The 18,445-nt window shown below is 41.2% G+C and overlaps 1 protein-coding gene across 1 annotated transcript in view; it reads right to left on the bottom strand.

The window, feature by feature from the left end:
- pacrg (PARK2 co-regulated) overlaps positions 1-3,738 on the bottom strand; it is a 147,612-nt gene extending 143,874 nt beyond the window's left edge. The window contains exon 1 of the mRNA XM_037746597.1: positions 3,544-3,738. Within this exon, the coding sequence (XP_037602525.1) occupies positions 3,544-3,612 (69 nt within the window). The 5' untranslated portion in view covers positions 3,613-3,738. The remainder of the gene's footprint in view (positions 1-3,543) is intronic.
- Between the last annotated feature and the right edge of the window lie 14,707 nt (positions 3,739-18,445).

Genomic DNA, 18,445 nt, shown 5'->3' with positions numbered 1-18,445 from the left:
GTCTGCAAAAGACTTAGTGGATCGGAGACGAAGACCTAGTTAAATTGTTTGCATCAAAGTACCCAGAAGACTGGACAGTCAACATTTTAGAAGTAGAAAAAGATACGGAAGTGAAAGCTGGGGGATTGCTGACTGAAAATATTAATCTGACACTTTCCTCAAATTCATTCATTAAATTACTGCTGACCACAGACGCCTCAACTTCTCATGCAGCGCTCTTGTCACTTTTACCACCACCATCTAAACTGTCAACGTAAACAGCATCAAAACAAAACACAGAAATGTAAATATAAGGTATTCTTGGAACTTCCTGAATAAGAAGAGGGTTTTACCATATCCCTGACAAAAAAAAACAAAGGCAATGACAAGTTGTCTAGTTTGCATGTAGGAAATATACTAAAAAAGAAATGCTTATACTATGAGCCACCTGTCTTCATTTCCACCCGTAAAGAAAGAGATTCTAATGACGAGCTCGGTGTTGTCTCTAAAAAAAAAAAAAATAGGTTGGGGATAATTGCCTGAGAGATCAGGGAAGTGAGAGTAAAAAGAATGTCTCAATCTGTCAATTTAAGCAAAAGGACTGTCTGTGACATGCTTTGTTGCTCACCAGCCGCAACTGCCTCTGTGTAGACGTGCCAAGTGAGAATTAAAAGCAAGAAGTAATATGTGAGACGGTGTTCCTTATAGTTGATACTGCATACCCCTAAAATAGAACTGAGCACTTCCTCCGCACACAAACTGAAGCGAGGTAGTCTTTCTGATGTCAAAATGAGTGAACCTGTACAGTAATATCAACAGTAGCAAGGGACTATAATTAACACAGGTTTCAGTGTTAAAAAGGTGCGATGGCACAGTTTACTTTTCGATACGATGCACAAGCACTGACAAGCTCTGGTTTGTGCGTGCCACAGAAAGGATGCCTGTGTAAATGTGATGCTAGGAGACTTGTTTTCTTCACCAGCTTACAGTCACCATAGCTGCTGCTATGGCCTACCACACCTGCCAGAAAACAGTGGGAGGCTACATGTACATCTTTCAATGGGTGGCGAACAACATCAGCTGAGGAAAGAGCTAGGTTCATGCATCATCCTATCTTTACGAGATCATATTTAAAGCCACTGGTCATGCAAATTTAGTCCATTCCACAATTCTGCAAGAACGCTAAACCATGGACCACTGTGACAACAAATGTGTAACTCATCTTAATAATAAATTTAAAGACGCAGGGTACAGAAGACACAACTAGTTCAGATTTCTAATAATAATCTATTTCCTGGCTGCACAAAAGCTAGTTTTACTTCCAATCAAGACAGTTAATCAATAAAGACTGATGTCCTCTGCTATACAAACCTATTACACTTTCATGATCCATCTTCATTTGTGGTGAATGAGAGGAGAGGAAGACCCGACATGACTGTCCAGCTCCTTCAACACAGTTTGACTACACTGGAGGTCCATGATGGGGACCGCTCTGCAAGGGAATAATGTTCCAGGAAGCGTCTGTTTTCTTGTCTCAGAGTAAAACAAAGGGCACCAGTACAAAAATAAAAGCTTTGGTGTGGCCAGGCAAACAAATAGGCAACTCTAAGCTTGTAAAATACTCAAATCATGTGCTGCGTACGACTCCAACTACCCCACAAGTATGTTAGTCTATAAAACATTCCCGTTTTGTGTTAATGTGGTATCTCCGAGATGTTCTAAAAAAAAAGAAAGGCATTTGCATTTTTCTTAACATATGGCTTCTGAGTTTAGTGTCTAATTATTGCGTTATAGCTTTGGAATGGCTTCTAAAAGTGTCATTTTAGCCCATAAAGGTTATTGGATAATTTTAGAGATCTCAAATCCCCATACTTGTGTGAAACCCACCCAAGCTTGTCTGACCACACTCACACACACATGATGGTTGGAGAGAATATGTTCAGGCATTCTGGTTTTTCCGCTGCTACTCAATCTCTCCCCGGCTGTTTAGATTTTTTTTATTCTGCACAAAAGAGCAGAGAGATGATAGGCTGTGCTGAATAACAATAGAGAAATGACAGAGGAATAGAAAGAGTAAGAGGATAATTTAAAGTGGCAAGTAAGAGGCTGCCCCCTCCCTCCATCCTTTTCCATCAATTGTAACTTAATCTAGATAGTGGTGCCACACTGATGGCAGCATGTGGGAGCCCAGACTGCCAGCGATTTCAGTGTTCATGTAACCTACCACACAAACTCAGCCTCTCTCCGTCCCTCTGACAATCTTTGTCTGAGATGTTTCAAACATTCAAAAGCTCTGTTAGTTAGTGTATCAAGCCCAAACTCCCTGTAAAGTAGTCATGTGTCGGTCGCGAACGGGCTGGAATAAATGCTGCAGCTCCTCCAGAGCAACAGAGGTTTCCTGTGTTTCGTGAAGTGACGGGGCTCCGCAGCGAGACGTTATCGTCTCCGACCAAAACTCCGGTGTCTCCCTGCGGGCGCAGTCGGGAGGCAATAACGTTTCTCTTTCTGCTTCAGAGCCCCGGCACCGACGCTGAAGCAGGAAAAGCCAACACTAGGATCAGCTTTGATTCATGGAGAGACCTCGTGTCTCCATGTCCATGTCTGGTCAGTTAACATTACTGCCAAGCAGGTGAAATATAGAGTGATATTGCGGTTTTAGCTGACGTGTGTCGCCTCACTGTTTTGAGCGATGCTCGTTCATGTCTATTTAGAGCGAGCAAGCGCGAGCCCGACGCTGACTTTCGTTGACTTAAGAGCAACAGGTGTCGCTGTTAACAAGCATTTCTAAAAGTTACAAATAATCCCTTTAATTCAAGGCAGAATGATAGGATGTTCTTCTGCGCGCCACGGGCACTCCATGCACTGACTGTGACTGAATGTTGTGTTAATGATGTCCGTGCAACCAATCAGGTGATGACAGACAAGGATCATACCATCAAGCAGCGAGGGTTGGGGATGCGCGGCGCGCTGACGGTCTACAGGTACAGAGCAGAAGGAAGAGGAGGAGAGAAAGAGAGAGGAGTGCGGTGCGCAAATAGCAGACAAGATGAGTGACAGTCGGAGACGAAGCAGCATGTATAATTACGGTATTCTGGAAATTATAAGGTTTAGTATAATTCAATTTAATAATTTAAGTGATATATGCGCAAACAAAAATCAAAACAGCGTTAAATTTGGCTGAATTATAAAAGGCAGAATGGGAAAAATGAAGTCGTTTGGGAGCCGAAAGAGCCGGCTCTTCTTGATGAGCTGAGCCAAATGATCCGACTCACTAAAAAGAGACGGAATTCCCATCACTAGTGTAAAGTTTTAAGTGATGCTGCTCGCGGTGATAACATGAAATTAATTAGCGTTGCCTCACGCTAAATATGTACATTTTATTCCACATATATCACACTATATTTCGTCACAACATCCCCAATAACACGTGTCACGCAGAAAATAGGCTGTATAGCCAGCTGTCAGTCGACTGTTTGAGAAGAAGACAATCCAACTGAATGCTAACGTTGCATAAACTGCTAAAAGTTAACGTTAACGTTAACGACGTCAAATAAGTTCACTCACCACGGAGTTCTTCATGGTGGACTTCACGGTGAAGCCTTGTGTTTTCAGCTCCATATTATTCCTCCACATATCCACAGGTTTTGTCTTGTAAAACCCGAAAGTGAAGAGCAATGTTTGCTACAGTTAACTAATTAATACTCGCTGTGGATTATCGGAAACGTGAGGACCGGTTGTTTTGGATAGTGGTTGCTAAGCAACGTCAGAGACGCTTTGTGTTTCCTTGTTACCATAGAAATTCCAGGGCACTGCTGAAAGCATGCAGAGGTAGATTGTATTTTCTTTGCTCTTATTATAAAAAAGTAGTCATATAACTAATTATTAGAAAGGAAATTTACTTTATTTCATTCTATTTCATTAGGCCCTAGTGATTTTTAATTTAATTTAATTTATTGATTTATTTATTTTTGTCATTTAATTTCCTATAATTTTATTTTTTTTTCCAGAGGGGACTAGGTGCTTCTAATGATTTAGTATATATTAAAGTGAGGGTAGGCAGTATATTTTTGGCATCATTGGGCAAAAATTCCATAATAACCTTTCAGCATATTGTTATTCAAGTGTTCTGAGAGAAAACTAGACTTCTGCACCTCCTCATGGCTCTGTTTTCAGGCTTTAGAAAATCTAGCCTGTGACTTTGACCAATCACAGGTCATTTCATTGAGAGAGCGTTCCTATTGGCTGTACTACATGGCGTTCCTTCACCAGATTTTACAATGGCGGCGGCGTCACAAACTTTCTCATTTTACAGCTAAACAGTACACTACAAGATGATTCTGGAAACATTTGAGGCGAGAAATAGGCATTACAATAACAGAATATTGATTCATATTTGATCAGCGCTGCCTAGTTTGAGTGTTTGATCGGAGTTCACGAGTGATTGACAGCTGCCTCCGTTGAATTAACAGCCAATGGGAACGCTCTCTCTGAAATGACCTGTGATTGGCCAAAGTCTCTAGATTTTTTAAAGCCTGAAAACAGAGCCATGAGGAGGTGCAGAGGTCTAGTTATCTCTCAGAACACTTGAATTACAATATGCTGAAAGGTTATTATGATGTCAAAAACATTCTGCCTACAGGTTTAATTATCATAAGGTAAGAAGAGTGCATATAGACTTAGACTTTCTTTGTTTGCAAAGGTGTGCAGGTATAATGAAGGTCCGACAGCAGACTGAAAGATTTGTACTGAACTTGGGTGCCACTTTACTCTTTTGTTCAATGATAATAATAGGTCAAATTGTTGCTCTCCTTGCCATCAGCCTATTTTAACTAATGGGCTACAAACTGTGAAAAGGTGACCTGACCTCACACAGGAAGACCTGTCTTTTTGTGTATGTCTACTCTCCTGTGGCAGCTCCGGGGCCACCACACTTCCATCTTAGACACAGAGGATCGATCCCACCCACAGCTCATCATTATACTCGTGCAGCGGATCCTCATCCAGAAGTAAATACTTAATGATGCTCTTTGTCTGGCAGGTGGACCACGGCCTTGACTCTCAATAAGCTGGTTAGAGAGCAGCCTGAGCTCTGAATCATTCCAATTTAGGGATGTGGCACTTTTAATCTTCTGATATCGTTTTTGCCTCTGGAGACTTTCTTGGGTGAACTGGTGCAACTGTTATTAATCTTCAGTGCACAGGCAATTTCTCTAAAAGCCCCTATTTGTTTTTTATGGCTCCATTGAGAGAGGAGGGTATAGCAGCAGGGATGGAGACTGTAAACAAGGTATGCAGGGAAGGCAAGTTATGTCCCTGTCAGCATTCAATGCTGGTCTCTCTCTCTTCCTCTCTCACTCTCTCTGCTTCCCCTCAGAGGATTAAAAAGAGGAAGAGGGGAGTTTTCAGAAAGCAAACTGAGCAAACTGGAGCGTCAGCATGAATTCAGCTGGACTGAGAAATTATTGTTCAAACAGCACTGCACTATCTCACTCCTGTGAGTGTGCGGCGAGGAGGCGAGCTGGCCTTTTGTGAATTGTAGAATTCAGACGTCGCAGGAATGATGCGTGAAATACAAAATATACCGTTAGTTTTCGCCAGTCTCTCGGGTTCTGTGTGCTCATGTGTGAACGTATGTGTGTGTGTGTGTATATCTCTGTCAGGCTATCAGTGTTGGTCACCACACGGGTCAAGTTAATATCTCAGTTTCTTTCCAGCCGCTTCAAGGACACACGCGTAAAGTCCAAATTGACTTACCCAGCGAAGATTCATTTGCATTTTCCGCCGCTAATGATGTATTGTGGATAACCAGGTGGTTCGGCAGGTAGGGAAAGAACGAGAGCGAAAAAATGTGAGTAACAGCGTGGAGAAGAGAACGCAAAACATCACGCTTTGATGAATACGTGTTGTTTTTTCTGCATCTACACTGTGCCTTCATCATCATGGTGTCCCTGGTCTGATCTCCAGCTCATTTGCTGGGCCACCTTCAGGCTTGGCAACCATTGTCCACTGCGAAGAAAAACAGCAATTATGATATCATTAGAGCAGAAACCCGCACCTACTGTACAAAGCAGAGGACCCAGAGGGGGCCAGCAGAAGAATCTCAGCAGGAAAAGGATAGCAGAGACTTTGCTGCAGAGTCAGTTGCCCCCCAATTACCATGAAACAAGACAAACAGCCATTAGACTTGGCTATTAGGCTGTAGGGAGAGCAGCCAGGGGCTTGTTGGGTTTAACAGTTCGTCAGGTTGTGAAAGTCACACAAAGTGTACAAGGTAGATAAACACCACCCAATGCAAAAGTGGAAAAGCAGGATTGTGTGGTTGCCTACTATGATACCTGTTTATGACTTTTAAACCAGAATAGAAAAATGTAATCTTAGATATATTTAACGTCCTATAGGGACACTATAGAAGATATATTAAAGCCCATAAACTCCCTATAACAGAACTATTGAGTCTAATACATGATCCAGTCCTTCCAGAAGGAATATTATTGGAATACTGTGGTGATTTGTTATGAGGGGTAAAGCCATAGTGTATATTTAGTGGCACTTGATCAAACTGAACTATGTTCTTTCACACAGTAATTTGACCTGAGATTATACTGAACTACTTTTAGTTATTAACCACATCTATATACCCATAGGTGTTTTCATTTTTGCCTGATTAGCGCTCTTCTCTAAACTGTGTGGGTGTGTACAGACTGTGCTTGACACCAACCCGACTTTCCTCTTAGTTTTTTCTGTACCTGTTATGCCTCGAACAACTTAGACTTTTACAATTTTTATTAGTACAAGGACTTTGGTGACCAACTTCAACCTCAGCACAGATCTCATCAGCCAGAATAAGTGAAAACACCTGTGTGGGTGCACAGGGCCTTTACTGGTTTAATATCTAATCAGGAGGAATTTGGTGCTCGATAAAAGTTTAAATCAAACACAAATTGGTACGGCCTGAGTCCTCAAAGACGAATGAACTAAAGCTGCGGTTGTCTGTTTTTGGCAATTTTGCGATTCACTGTGACGATGTGTTTGGGAAATTGAACAGGGGAGCACAAGATAGGAAAGAAGAAGAACACATATCTGCTACAAAATACTATATCTATATTTCTCTAATCTTTTTTTTTCCTATTAAATGCTGGAGAGTTTCAACACTTCTTACCTCAGCCTTCCAATAACTGTTATAATTAAAAACAGTCTGACAAGGTAATCCAAACTCACGGGGAGGTGTATAAATTACATGATGATACAAGGACATTCTGTGTGTCATGAGGACGCTAGGGATATTAATAATTAACCGTTTAACCGTTAACCGACATTAAACATTTTAACTGATTAACACTATCGGTTAAACGGTTAAAATAAATATTAATAATTCATTAAAAAGCTGAGCAAGTCGTTTTCTCAATTGCGCAACTTTTAATTTAATCCAATAATCAAACTATCAAAACGCACACGGACCATGGATGTATTATTGACAAGTTGCTCCTTCACACTCTTTTGATAATGTTAGTTCATTTTTTTAAATGTTTTTAACTGAAATTCTGGCCAGATCTTATACGTTGCACCTTTAAAAGGTATCCTGTGGAGTTTTTGACCACTTGTGGCAATGTAGAGAAAGGTTTTGACGAAGTAAGTTAGCAAAAGAAGAGAAGAACACAGCGAGCGCAGTTTCTAAACATTTGAAAAAAGGCTTTGCAACAAACATTTTTATGCATTCAATGTGTTTGCTGGGTGGTAGGGATACAAAAAAAAATGCATTTTGGTGAGATAATGTGAATGTAAATAAAGCCATGTTTCTTCAAAATGAGAAATCCACAGGGTACCTTTAAGTAATCTACACTCAATCTAGGCTGTCTTCATGCAATACAAAACTGTCACTGCACCAGGGTAGGGGGTGAGCTGCTTTAGGAGAGTGTTAGAGAAGCAGATTTGACTGGATTCTTCTTTTTTACAACAATGGCTGCAGATTCACATCTACTGTGCTAACACCTTTGGTGACGAAATGATCCAAATGTGTTGATATAGTGAGCACAAGAGAGCTGGAACATACAACAAGACAAAGGCAAACCGTTGAAGCTAGAGCTTGAAGAAAATGCCCCTTTAGTACTGATCTCTGTAAAAATGCTTTTGTGAAAGTCATCATCAAATCATGTCATAAAACTGCAAATGTCGGAAATATCCCAAACACAGAACACAGCAATAGCTTTGTTTTTTTTTCTTCTAAACAATAGCCGTTTGTGTATCCAGACTGTAGTCTGCTTTCCCCTGAGCCCTGATAAATCCAAAGGCATAGATCTCTTCAAACGGTGGGGCAGTTGTTGGGAATACTTGATATGGGAACAGAGTTGCAAGTTGCAAGGCCTCCTTCACAAAGCCACAACGTATTGATCTTCATGCATTATAGAAGCAGCTTTGAGGCCAGCTGATATTGGAAGGCAGCTTGCTCTTCCTCGGAGCATACACTCTAACATGCCCACTGGACCATGGCAGCAATAATCAGACACAGGTCTTGATGATAAACATATGGATAATACATCTAATATAGTATCGCTGCACTCTGGTTGATAATAATTGTTTACGTGATTATGTTTGTTATTTGCCCTCTCTAAGTTCATGGGTAGTGTATGTCTCTTTGAAACCGTCAAAGGCTGACGGACTTTAATCTTAAATAGATTATAGGCCATTGTGTCACTGTGGGGCTGTCAGGCTTTTTCAGCCTGCATCATCACAGTAAATCCAATGAATGCTGCGTGCCTCACAGTATGACCTCACTGGTGGTGCTTTCAGCAGCCTTGGCAACACCTAACCCTCCAGAGAATCAAGCTCTCCTGTCACCCACAGGTCACTATCACATGAACCTGAATGTGTGAACAGTGACACCAGTGATCCCAAAGGGGCACACAAAAGCTGGCCTCTCCTGCACACAGCTCCACTGTGGACATGGTGTTAGGGATGGTGAAGAGAGAGAGAGAGGAGGTGAGAGTGATGGGATAATGGTGTTTTAAAATGTCTAGTACCTACTTCGGAGAGTCCCATTGAAAAGCTGAGTTTTGGATGTCAAAAATACCAACTTGGTGTGAATAGAGGGCCAGAGAGTGTTTTCAAATATATCTGTTAAGCTCCATATGTAAGAGGTGATGAAGCTATCAGGAACATGGCTTATTTGCAAGAAGACAGTGTTCTATCACATACAACTCACTCTATCATGTCTAATTTTGTGTTCCAACATACATAGCCAAAGTATCACCTAAAAATGACATGACTTTCAATGCAATGCAATCATAATCAGCAGATTAGACTGTTATCAGGCCATTAAATAGTCGTTATCAATGGTTATAGGCCCCATAGATGTGGTTCAGTAGGGCTCTGCTACACCAACTAGTAGGTTTTATCATCTATTCACTGGGCTTGTCATGGTAGTCGGTGTTACCAGTGTTACACGCTGGGCGGGCACACACCAATTACATTACGTACCTACCGCCTCCACCATCGTTTTGCTTTTTTGAACAGAAATAAAGCCAATTTAGTTCATTTTGGCGTATCAGCAGCGTGTTATCAATAGATGGTCGGATGACGGACGCTACAAACTGAAAGTCAATGCATCTGCTCCATACGGAGTCTCAGCTCAGAGTAGCTGGTGTCATATTTTACACACACTGGACGAGAGAGAGAGTTGACAGACCGAGAGATGGCGGTGGATTTGGTGTCGAAGTGAAAAGGAAACGCGCCTATTTGGCAATATTTCAGATTTAAACCCAATGCTATAAGGGAAACGTAACGTTAATGAGGCAATCGTACTGAGGAGGACGGAGCGGTCACAAGTTTATTAACCAGTGGGAAAATGTCCTCACTGTCACATCCCTACTATTCACATGGTCAATCACCGAAAGAAGGTATATAAGAAGACGACAGTGACCTCTAGCGACCATAGTAATTATAAGCAGAAGCATCGGATCGTGACTTCAATGCACCATTTTGTGTTTTTTCCCGACTAACTGTCATTAAACTAAAAGAAGCAGGAGATGGAGAAGAGGAAACTTTTAGATAAGGATACAAAAACACTGCAGCGTATAAAAAACAAACTTTCCATCCATAAAATTACATTTTAAAATTCATCCACATTAGTCTCAGTAATGTAAAGTGTATGAATGTCTGAATCTCTCTGTCTGACGTACATATGTTGTTGCTTTTTTGTTATCTAAATGCTTTCCCTTCTTCTCCACAAACACAAACAGAACATCCCTGCGGCGACAAATTCTGTATGGCAGGGCAAATGCAATTTGCTTTCATTTCAGAAAAAACAGCATGCCTCTCATTCACCTGACTGATGCTTCTCCGCTCGGCATATAAAACATTCAAATAGAGAGAGACAAGCATTTATAAAGCCGATATATTTCAAAGCAGATTCCCCTAAGTAAAGATGATACTGGGGATCCTAGCACATATGGGCAGATGGAGGTAGGGGAAAGGGGGGGACAAGTGGAGGGTGTTTTTTCCCCCCAGAACAGAAAAGTCATCTCTGCTCACATCACATCTGCCTCTCTTTTCCTGGAGCAGGAGGCTCAAAGTCTCCCTCACCGGTGTTCCTGACATCTTGGCTCCGTTAATTGCAACGTTCGCCGGCCGTATTGGTATTCACGTTAGGCCCTGGGAACAGATGGCGTTTAACTTTAAATATTATTAACACTTCCCAGCATTCTAAGATCCTGGGTGGGGGGTTATGAGGACGAGCAGACGGGCAGGAAATCAAAGGAGGAAATACAAATTGGGATGATTTTCCATTTGTCGCGATGGGTGTTTGTGTGTTTCTCCTCCTTAATCACCCTTTTTATGTTAGTGTTTCTTCTGTGCATCATTAATCATAACATGTTTTCCATCTGTTTATCTGTATCTGTATTAGGGCTGCACAATTTAAAAAAAAAGTATTTTTGGGCCCAATGCATCACGTGACTGACACGGAAATTGCAGTACCGCCGTTTGGCAGTACTGCAATTTGTGGAGCAGCGCGTCCCCTAGTGTCCTCGCCACACCTGGTGGACATGTACCGCTGGATTTAACATTATAGACATGACCACTGACTATTTATACAACAATTTAGCCACAAATTCACAGACCATACGGTCCAGCCATACTGTATACTCGGTTTTGACAGAGTGTTGTTTTCCTAATGCGAGACATTTCCTTAAAGCCTATAAAAGACATGTCAAATATTTTATTGACCCACTGTGAAAGGCATAACTATGCTTAAACGCCAGAGTGGGTATGAGAGCATTACATAAAGAAAAAATGTCTTATTCAAGAACGAAAAATGACTCTAAAAAGCCTCTGTATGGCCTCTGAATGTGTGCTTTGAAATATATATGACAGCCTATCTGAGACAGTCTGCAAGTGCACTTAACCGTTGGGCGGTAGGAGAGGTGTCGGAGAGGTGGGATGACGTGGAAAAACTGGAAGACACCGCGGAGGAAAGGAGTAGTGAGCAGGAGGAAAGGAGAAGCGGAGACCAGGGAGAATAAAAGCAAGCTGTTACTTTTACATAGTGTAGGGCAGAGTGGCTGCTTTTGATGACAGCCACAGGGGGAGTAGAGTGATGTGTGTGTGTGTGTGTGTGTGTGTGTGTGTGTGTGTGTGTGCGTGTGCGTGTGTGTGTGCGTGTTCATGCAAGAGTGAGTAACTACGTTTCTCTGTTTGAGTGCCTTTGTGTTTCTGTGTCTGGTTTTGTGAGAGAGAAATAGAGAAAGCTACTGTTTTCTTTTTTCTTTGTGTATTTATGTGTCTGTTCCTGTGTGTGTGGGTGTTGGTGTGCCAGAGAAAGAGACAGGGGAGGAAAAAAAAAATAGTGCGCCAGTATGAGTGAAAGAGGGCGATGTTCTCGAGCATGCACTGGCATGTCACATCGTATTTGTCACATTGGAAGGGAGAGCACCCGTAGTCTCTGGTGCCCTGACCCTGCAGCCGGGCGGTGCTGTCTCGCTGTAGCCACACAAACAGCCGCCGTCTCTGGGATTGTGTGGCTGCAGATCACTGACCCTCAGTAAGCCCACTGGCAACCTCTGGAGAGCCTAGCAGCTGTCTTCTGCTCATCCCACATATATTGAACTCTTGCCCGCACCACAGAGAGGCATGGTATTGTATGTGTGGGCGCGTCTGTACAGTGTATGTACACTGTGCAGATGTGCATGAAAAAAAGCAAAATATCACCTCCCCTCCATCAAAATTAGCAATCATGTTCAGCTGATTGCTTAGCGAGTTTAGCGAGATTTCCCACCAACACTGCATAACACATACTGAAATGCTGCAGGTCTGGAACTACAGGAGGTTATTAATCTATGAATAGAGGTGATTGCAGTCTGGCTGCAGGTGAATCATCTGCTCACTCTGTTCAGTACTTAACAGGTGCAAGAGTTACTGCTTCAGTTACCCTGGAGACAGCGATTTGAAAGGGCAGACGAATCGGCTCCAGGATCGGTTGGGTTAATGGGAAAAGGCTCAACTTTACTGTAAAGTGCATGCTGCCACTTTAGAAAATGACATTTTGTGATAGACTTGAGCTTCCTGCGAGAAAATCAAGTGAATACCTCTTTGTGTTTGTTTCACCTTTCTTTGTTGTTGTAAAAAATAACACTGCATATTATGTGCATTCATTGTAGCAGCAATGTGCTGTTTTAGCAGCTGGAAAACTCATGCATGATGCAAAAGTACACTGTGACAAATAGAAGAAAGCTCTATACTGTACCTAAGCTTCCTTATGCTTTCCTCCTTCACCCAGAAACATATGCTTTACCAACGTATTGTCATACAACTGTTCATATGATATCTTACGAAAAAGTTATTCCTCCTTTTTCGTTCGTTTTCCTACGAATGTCCCTCAATACGTGTCAATTCAACAGTCCTGATTCACCATTACGTGAATTACACATGAATTGATTTCAAGGGATGTACACAAATTACAGTGCATAACTTTTCGTAGGTATAGCTACGATTAGTGTATGAGACCAGCCTGACTGTACATGCTGGTAGAGGAGAAGCAGGCGTGTGTGTGTTTCACTACGCCCCCTCACAGATTCAAATGCTATTTACATTTTCAGATATTTGCTAATGTGCTAATTTACAGCAATCACAATGTGTAAAGCGTTAAGGGGTTCAGAGTGCTGCAGCAGAGTGTTTCAACAGGAAGGATTGCTATTATTGAACTGTTGTGGGAATCAAACCTGTGTCTTCTAATGGCTTCTCAACCACAATAGTGCATCCTGCTAACCTAACAGTCCCTGTTTCACCATCACATTAACAACAAAGGAGAGGAGGGGAGACGGAAAACAGAACGGGGATGTGCTAAAAGCAAAAAAGAATAAGAAAAAGTGAATAATGTTTGATTATGTTATTGCAGTGTGTTTAAAATGGATAAAACATCGTCTTCAGTATTTAGAGGAGATGTTCCTACTCGTGAAATTTAGAGTAGAAACAAGGCCTTTGAGTATCTTGTTGTGCAGTATGAACACATACACACACACATACACACAAAATTACTAGAGAAAATAAAGAACAGTTTGTTTTCTGGCCTCTGAGTTCAGGCGAGTGAACAGACGGGGCACTCTGGTGTTTTGCTGGGCTCACCTCTGGGCACCAACACCAGTCAAAGCAATTACACAAATAAGCCTCTGCAGTTCATTCCTGTGCGAGACGAACAGACGTGCCAGATATACCTTCGCAATTCTAATTGAGAGAAAGAAATCTTTTTGCTCTCGTGCCTCTTAACAATGCCTCCCACTCGAGGCTCTCCTCGCAGAGAGCGGCTGCTGTTTGTTGTCCTTCATGTCAAGTGTTTACTTCAGTTCTGTAATTAGAGACTACAAACAGAGCTGAAAGAGAGTGGCTATTGGACTTTCATTCGCTAATGATTTAGTATTGTGTATTGGCAAAGAGTCTGGCGATATGATACATATCATGATACAGGGGTTTTTGATAAGCAAGGCAATATATCACAATTTCTTAAATCTAATTTCAGGAAAACTGTCATAGTATGAGGAGCACAACACAATATCCATAATAGTAAAAAGAGTTGACTTATTTATGCAATCACAGTGGTATTTGCATTTATCACAGTCCCTGTAACATCCAACATCATAGCACTACTTTTTGTGCAATCTGAGGCCCCGATCAGACAGAATACGTTTTAGCATTCTGCGGCAGCTTTTTGTAATTGTTTTCAATGAGATTGAAGCATTTTGCGCGCTGCTTTTGCATTACTGAGCGTCTAAAGTTTATCTGCTCACGTATTTACAGGAACGCCCTGAACGCCTCGAGTTGAAAAGAATTTGACTCAGAACAGAAAAGCGCCCGACATCATTAGCGTTTTTCTCTCATTGTGGTGACTTTTGCTTGATACTTTATGACTTTACCAATCATACAGTAGTTACCATGATCTGAACAGAAAACAGGATGTTGCTGGATACCCGGAGCTACTGTTTATGAGTTTGCCAACCATAGTTACCATAATGTGAACAGAAAACAGCAGGGAGCAAATGAGTGCGGTACTTGAGATTTCTGGTAAGATGTTTTCCTTAATTTAAACTGTACTAATAACTATTTGTGTCTCGTACAGCTCATGGTTTGTAATAAGGTAACGTTAGCACTCATTTGGTGGTTGGTGGGCAACATTAAAAATGAAAAGGGTTACAAAAGGGCATTGCGGTGCGCTTCAACTGCAAAACGTGCTCTGTCTGAGCCACTGTCTGCCACAAATCTTTGCATGTAAACTACTAATTAAAAATCAATACAGTATTTTTGACAATCTATACAGTATCACAAAACATAATATCGGGATACTCAAGTGTATTGATATTTTCTTATAACATTATAATGAATGCTAATCTCCTCAATGTGTAAATGAGTTCATGCAGGTTTAACGCATAAAGAGAAAATAACCCCAAAACAGCTAAGGTGAAGTTGACTTTGAATTTCAAACGAAAATTGGTGTTTCACTATCTGATGAAATAAAATATGCAAATCAGTTATTATTAGCTCCTAATGTACACAGAGAAAAGAAATTGATATGACTGCTGGCTTTAAAGGCACGTATATTGGCCGTATACCTGTCATGTGTCCTGCCAATAATGCCATCAGTGAGCTGCAATGAGAATCCCCTGCAGGATGATTGAGTTGTAATAGTAGCCATGACTCTTAATGTGTCCCCCTGTTTAGGACCTGCCTGAATAATTTATGCATGAGTAAAATGATCAGTAGTAAAGCTTTTAGAATCAAGTGCTGTTTCCATTTCTGCAACAACATCCTGCAGGGGTCGTGACCTCTGCCTTGTTGTACGATACCAGACTTGGAGGCAGAGAGACAAGGATCAGAGAGAGAAGGGGGGCTCGAAGAAACAGAGAGAGTGACGGAGCAGTGGGAGGTATGCTGTTTGTCAGCACAAGGAGAGCGAAATGTCAAGTTTTTGTGCTGCATCAGTGAGTGATGGCTGCCATTATCCCACCCAATGGGTATAAGCAGGCGATATTAGCACACTGTTTCCACACCCAGATGAAACAGGCAGAGTTCTCCACAGTGGGGATACCCAGAGCCAGCATGGAAAATGGAGTGTGAAAGCATGCGAGGCATAAAGATTGGTGGGGGGAGATATAAAAAGACTAGGCGAGGAAAAAAAAGGAAATACAAAAAAAAGAAGAAAAGGAGCAGGTGTCGCCACGCACCAAAGACAAAATCACAAGAAGGCTAGTGTCAAAAATGGAGGATGGGAGGAAGTAAGAACAAAGGAGCTGAGTGTCCCTGTTGTTTCAGAAGATCCTGCAGTGTTTTAAATATAATGGTCTCTCTCAACATAGACCTCACGGTGGGATCTGACATCCACTGAACAAAGTGGCTGAGGCAGATATGGTGATTCGGGGCACTGCAGTGGGACGCACACAATGAGAGTTGTAATTATAGAACAAGCACACCTCACTTGCTCTCCTAACACAGAGGGAAAGTACCTGTAATTGTTTCAGCAGTATGAATGGGTTTGTATGTACTGTATGCGTGTGTGTGTGTGTGTGTGCGAGTGTATAGGAGTGAGAAAGAGAGGTTCAGAGGTGATAATGAATGTAAATTGTGTGGAATATATGGTATTATGTGTTGAAACTTACAATCATATGTGTCTTTGGGGTGAAAATTGTGTTCCCAGTTGTATTCATACTGTTTTGTGCATTTTAGAAAGCACCTAGTCCTGAACCTACTGTATGAAGAATCCATGTTTGACATTTAATATCCATACAAATCTGCATTGGACACATGTTGAAAATACAGACCCAGCACAGGAAAGGAGAACTTCACTGTAACTACATTATATGCACACTAATATTCCACTATTATTCTGAATGACAATATTTCAGATTTGATAGGGGGCATTTAAACAGCATATTCTGTTTGAAGGATATTCTGAATTAGGCCTTATTCCGAATGGAGCATTTTCCGATTAAGGGGATATTTCAATATTATTCAGGTTTTAGGAGCATTCTTTGGACATACAGCACAATCGGAATATGCGTCTCAATTGGGGTTTTTACGGCGACACACGTCCCTGTTTGCGGCCAGCTCTGTGTGTTGTACACAAACCAACTAGCCGACAGTTTGTAGAGATGTATGCCCGGTCGAACAAGTCCACCACCGGTTAATCAGAGTCTGCACGGCTGCATGTAATTGAGAACATTAATTTTCATTAGCCTTGAAAACAGCTTAGTAGGAATATTGTCTTTCTCAGAATAAGGGCAAAAAACGAAATATTTTGTGCATGTAAACGTAGTCAGTCAGTCATTTTTTTCTTCTTTCAGATGGCATTAATTACATAACTGATAATGTTTTGAGAAGAAATAACTTAACATTTTGCTATGATGGTTGTTTCTTACAGTAGTTGAGTACAGTAGTCTCCCCAGTTGGTAGTCCTTGTATGTTAAATAGGTTGGTAGGATGAAGGTTGAAAGCCATTCAAATATAACAACTGATAGAATAATTATCCTATCAGGAACTGGACATATGCAACCTGTGAAGAGAGGTCACAAGAAGACGTAGTTTGTTTTCATAATCTAAACATTTTAAACATCAATTGAATTCATTAATTGAATTGAATTGAAGTCTGTGTCACCTTTTATTGTTGAATCAAAATGTGCTAAAACTACTCCATATACTGATCATGCAGTGTCATCACACTGCACATTCACAAGTACAGTCTATACTCTTTTCATGCCCCGCAAACAAAATCCTGTTAATGCTAACTGTTCTACAATTATTTCCACCAGTGTTTTGCTAACGAGAGGAGTCTGTGCCATACATCTTTGCAGGAATCTACATGACACAGTGTATTGAAATGACAAAGCAAGCAAATTAGAGAGGCATTAACACACAGGATATGTCCCATGTAGGATACATCCTACGTATTGATTAGTCCAAGGCGAGCACTAGACCCAGGAGGTTCTCATCATCTTAAGTTTTGATAGAAACCTCCTGTGTTTTGAAATTACAGGAAAGAGGTATTATATCAAAATGCAAACTACTGTAATAATAGCATTGCTTTTTCATTTGCTTTAGCAGTTTAATGGCCTTAGAGGATTCATCTTTTGGCAGATGAAAGCATGAGTAGGTGGGAGATTTAATAGCTGTGGTTTTATTACAAGCTAGAGTACAATCTGGGAAGTCATGTTTGAAAGCCGAGCAAAATAATGACTGAGTTGGCATTGATCAATAACCCTGTCAAATCCCAGCAGGCAGGCTATACTATGATGATTGTGTGATTGGATGGTAAAAATCATATAAAAATCTTATTGTCCGTTCAATAACATTTATGGCTTAAATGTAATAGTTGATATAGCAATGCTAAACCTTCATTTGTCTGTATTTGCCTTTGCAGTGCGGAATAACTCAAAATTCAAGTGAAACAAAATATGTTTTCCAGATACTCAGAAATGCCATTATTTTCTTGGCACAAACAGGACAACATGCTGGCGCCTGCATGTGTCAAGATGAAGCTGCTGAGATGAATCTGCCTCAGTAAGTGATTCACAGTCCCCTGGGCCTTCAATCAATGTTATTCTTCCTTTTTTGTAATTTGTAATGGCATGTGTAATGGCAAAAATGTGTGTAAATTTAAAAAAAAACAAAGAGAATGACTCATGAAACCGAACCATTAACAGAAAACATCATGGTGAGTCAGAAGTACAGAGGATGTTTTTGTACACTCTGAACAAGTAGCCTAGGTGCATAAATCTCTTGAAATGCTGCACTTTCTTTGTCAATCTTGTGCGGCACAGATAAGGTTGAAATAGCAGTGGAATTCAGACAGATGAGTCTTGGCAATTTCAGAGCGAGCCAACACATAGTTCAGCCTACATCTAACCCCATCTCAGTCCATTCACCAGCTGCGACTCACCTACTCCGTCTCTCTCCCTCTGTGTTTATCTCTATATAAAACAAGTCAACAAAA

Source organism: Sebastes umbrosus, chromosome 16 (genome assembly GCF_015220745.1).
Source record: "Sebastes umbrosus isolate fSebUmb1 chromosome 16, fSebUmb1.pri, whole genome shotgun sequence".
NCBI classification, from domain to species: Eukaryota; Metazoa; Chordata; class Actinopteri; order Perciformes; family Sebastidae; genus Sebastes; species Sebastes umbrosus.
This window is presented reverse-complemented; position numbering and strand designations above follow the sequence as displayed.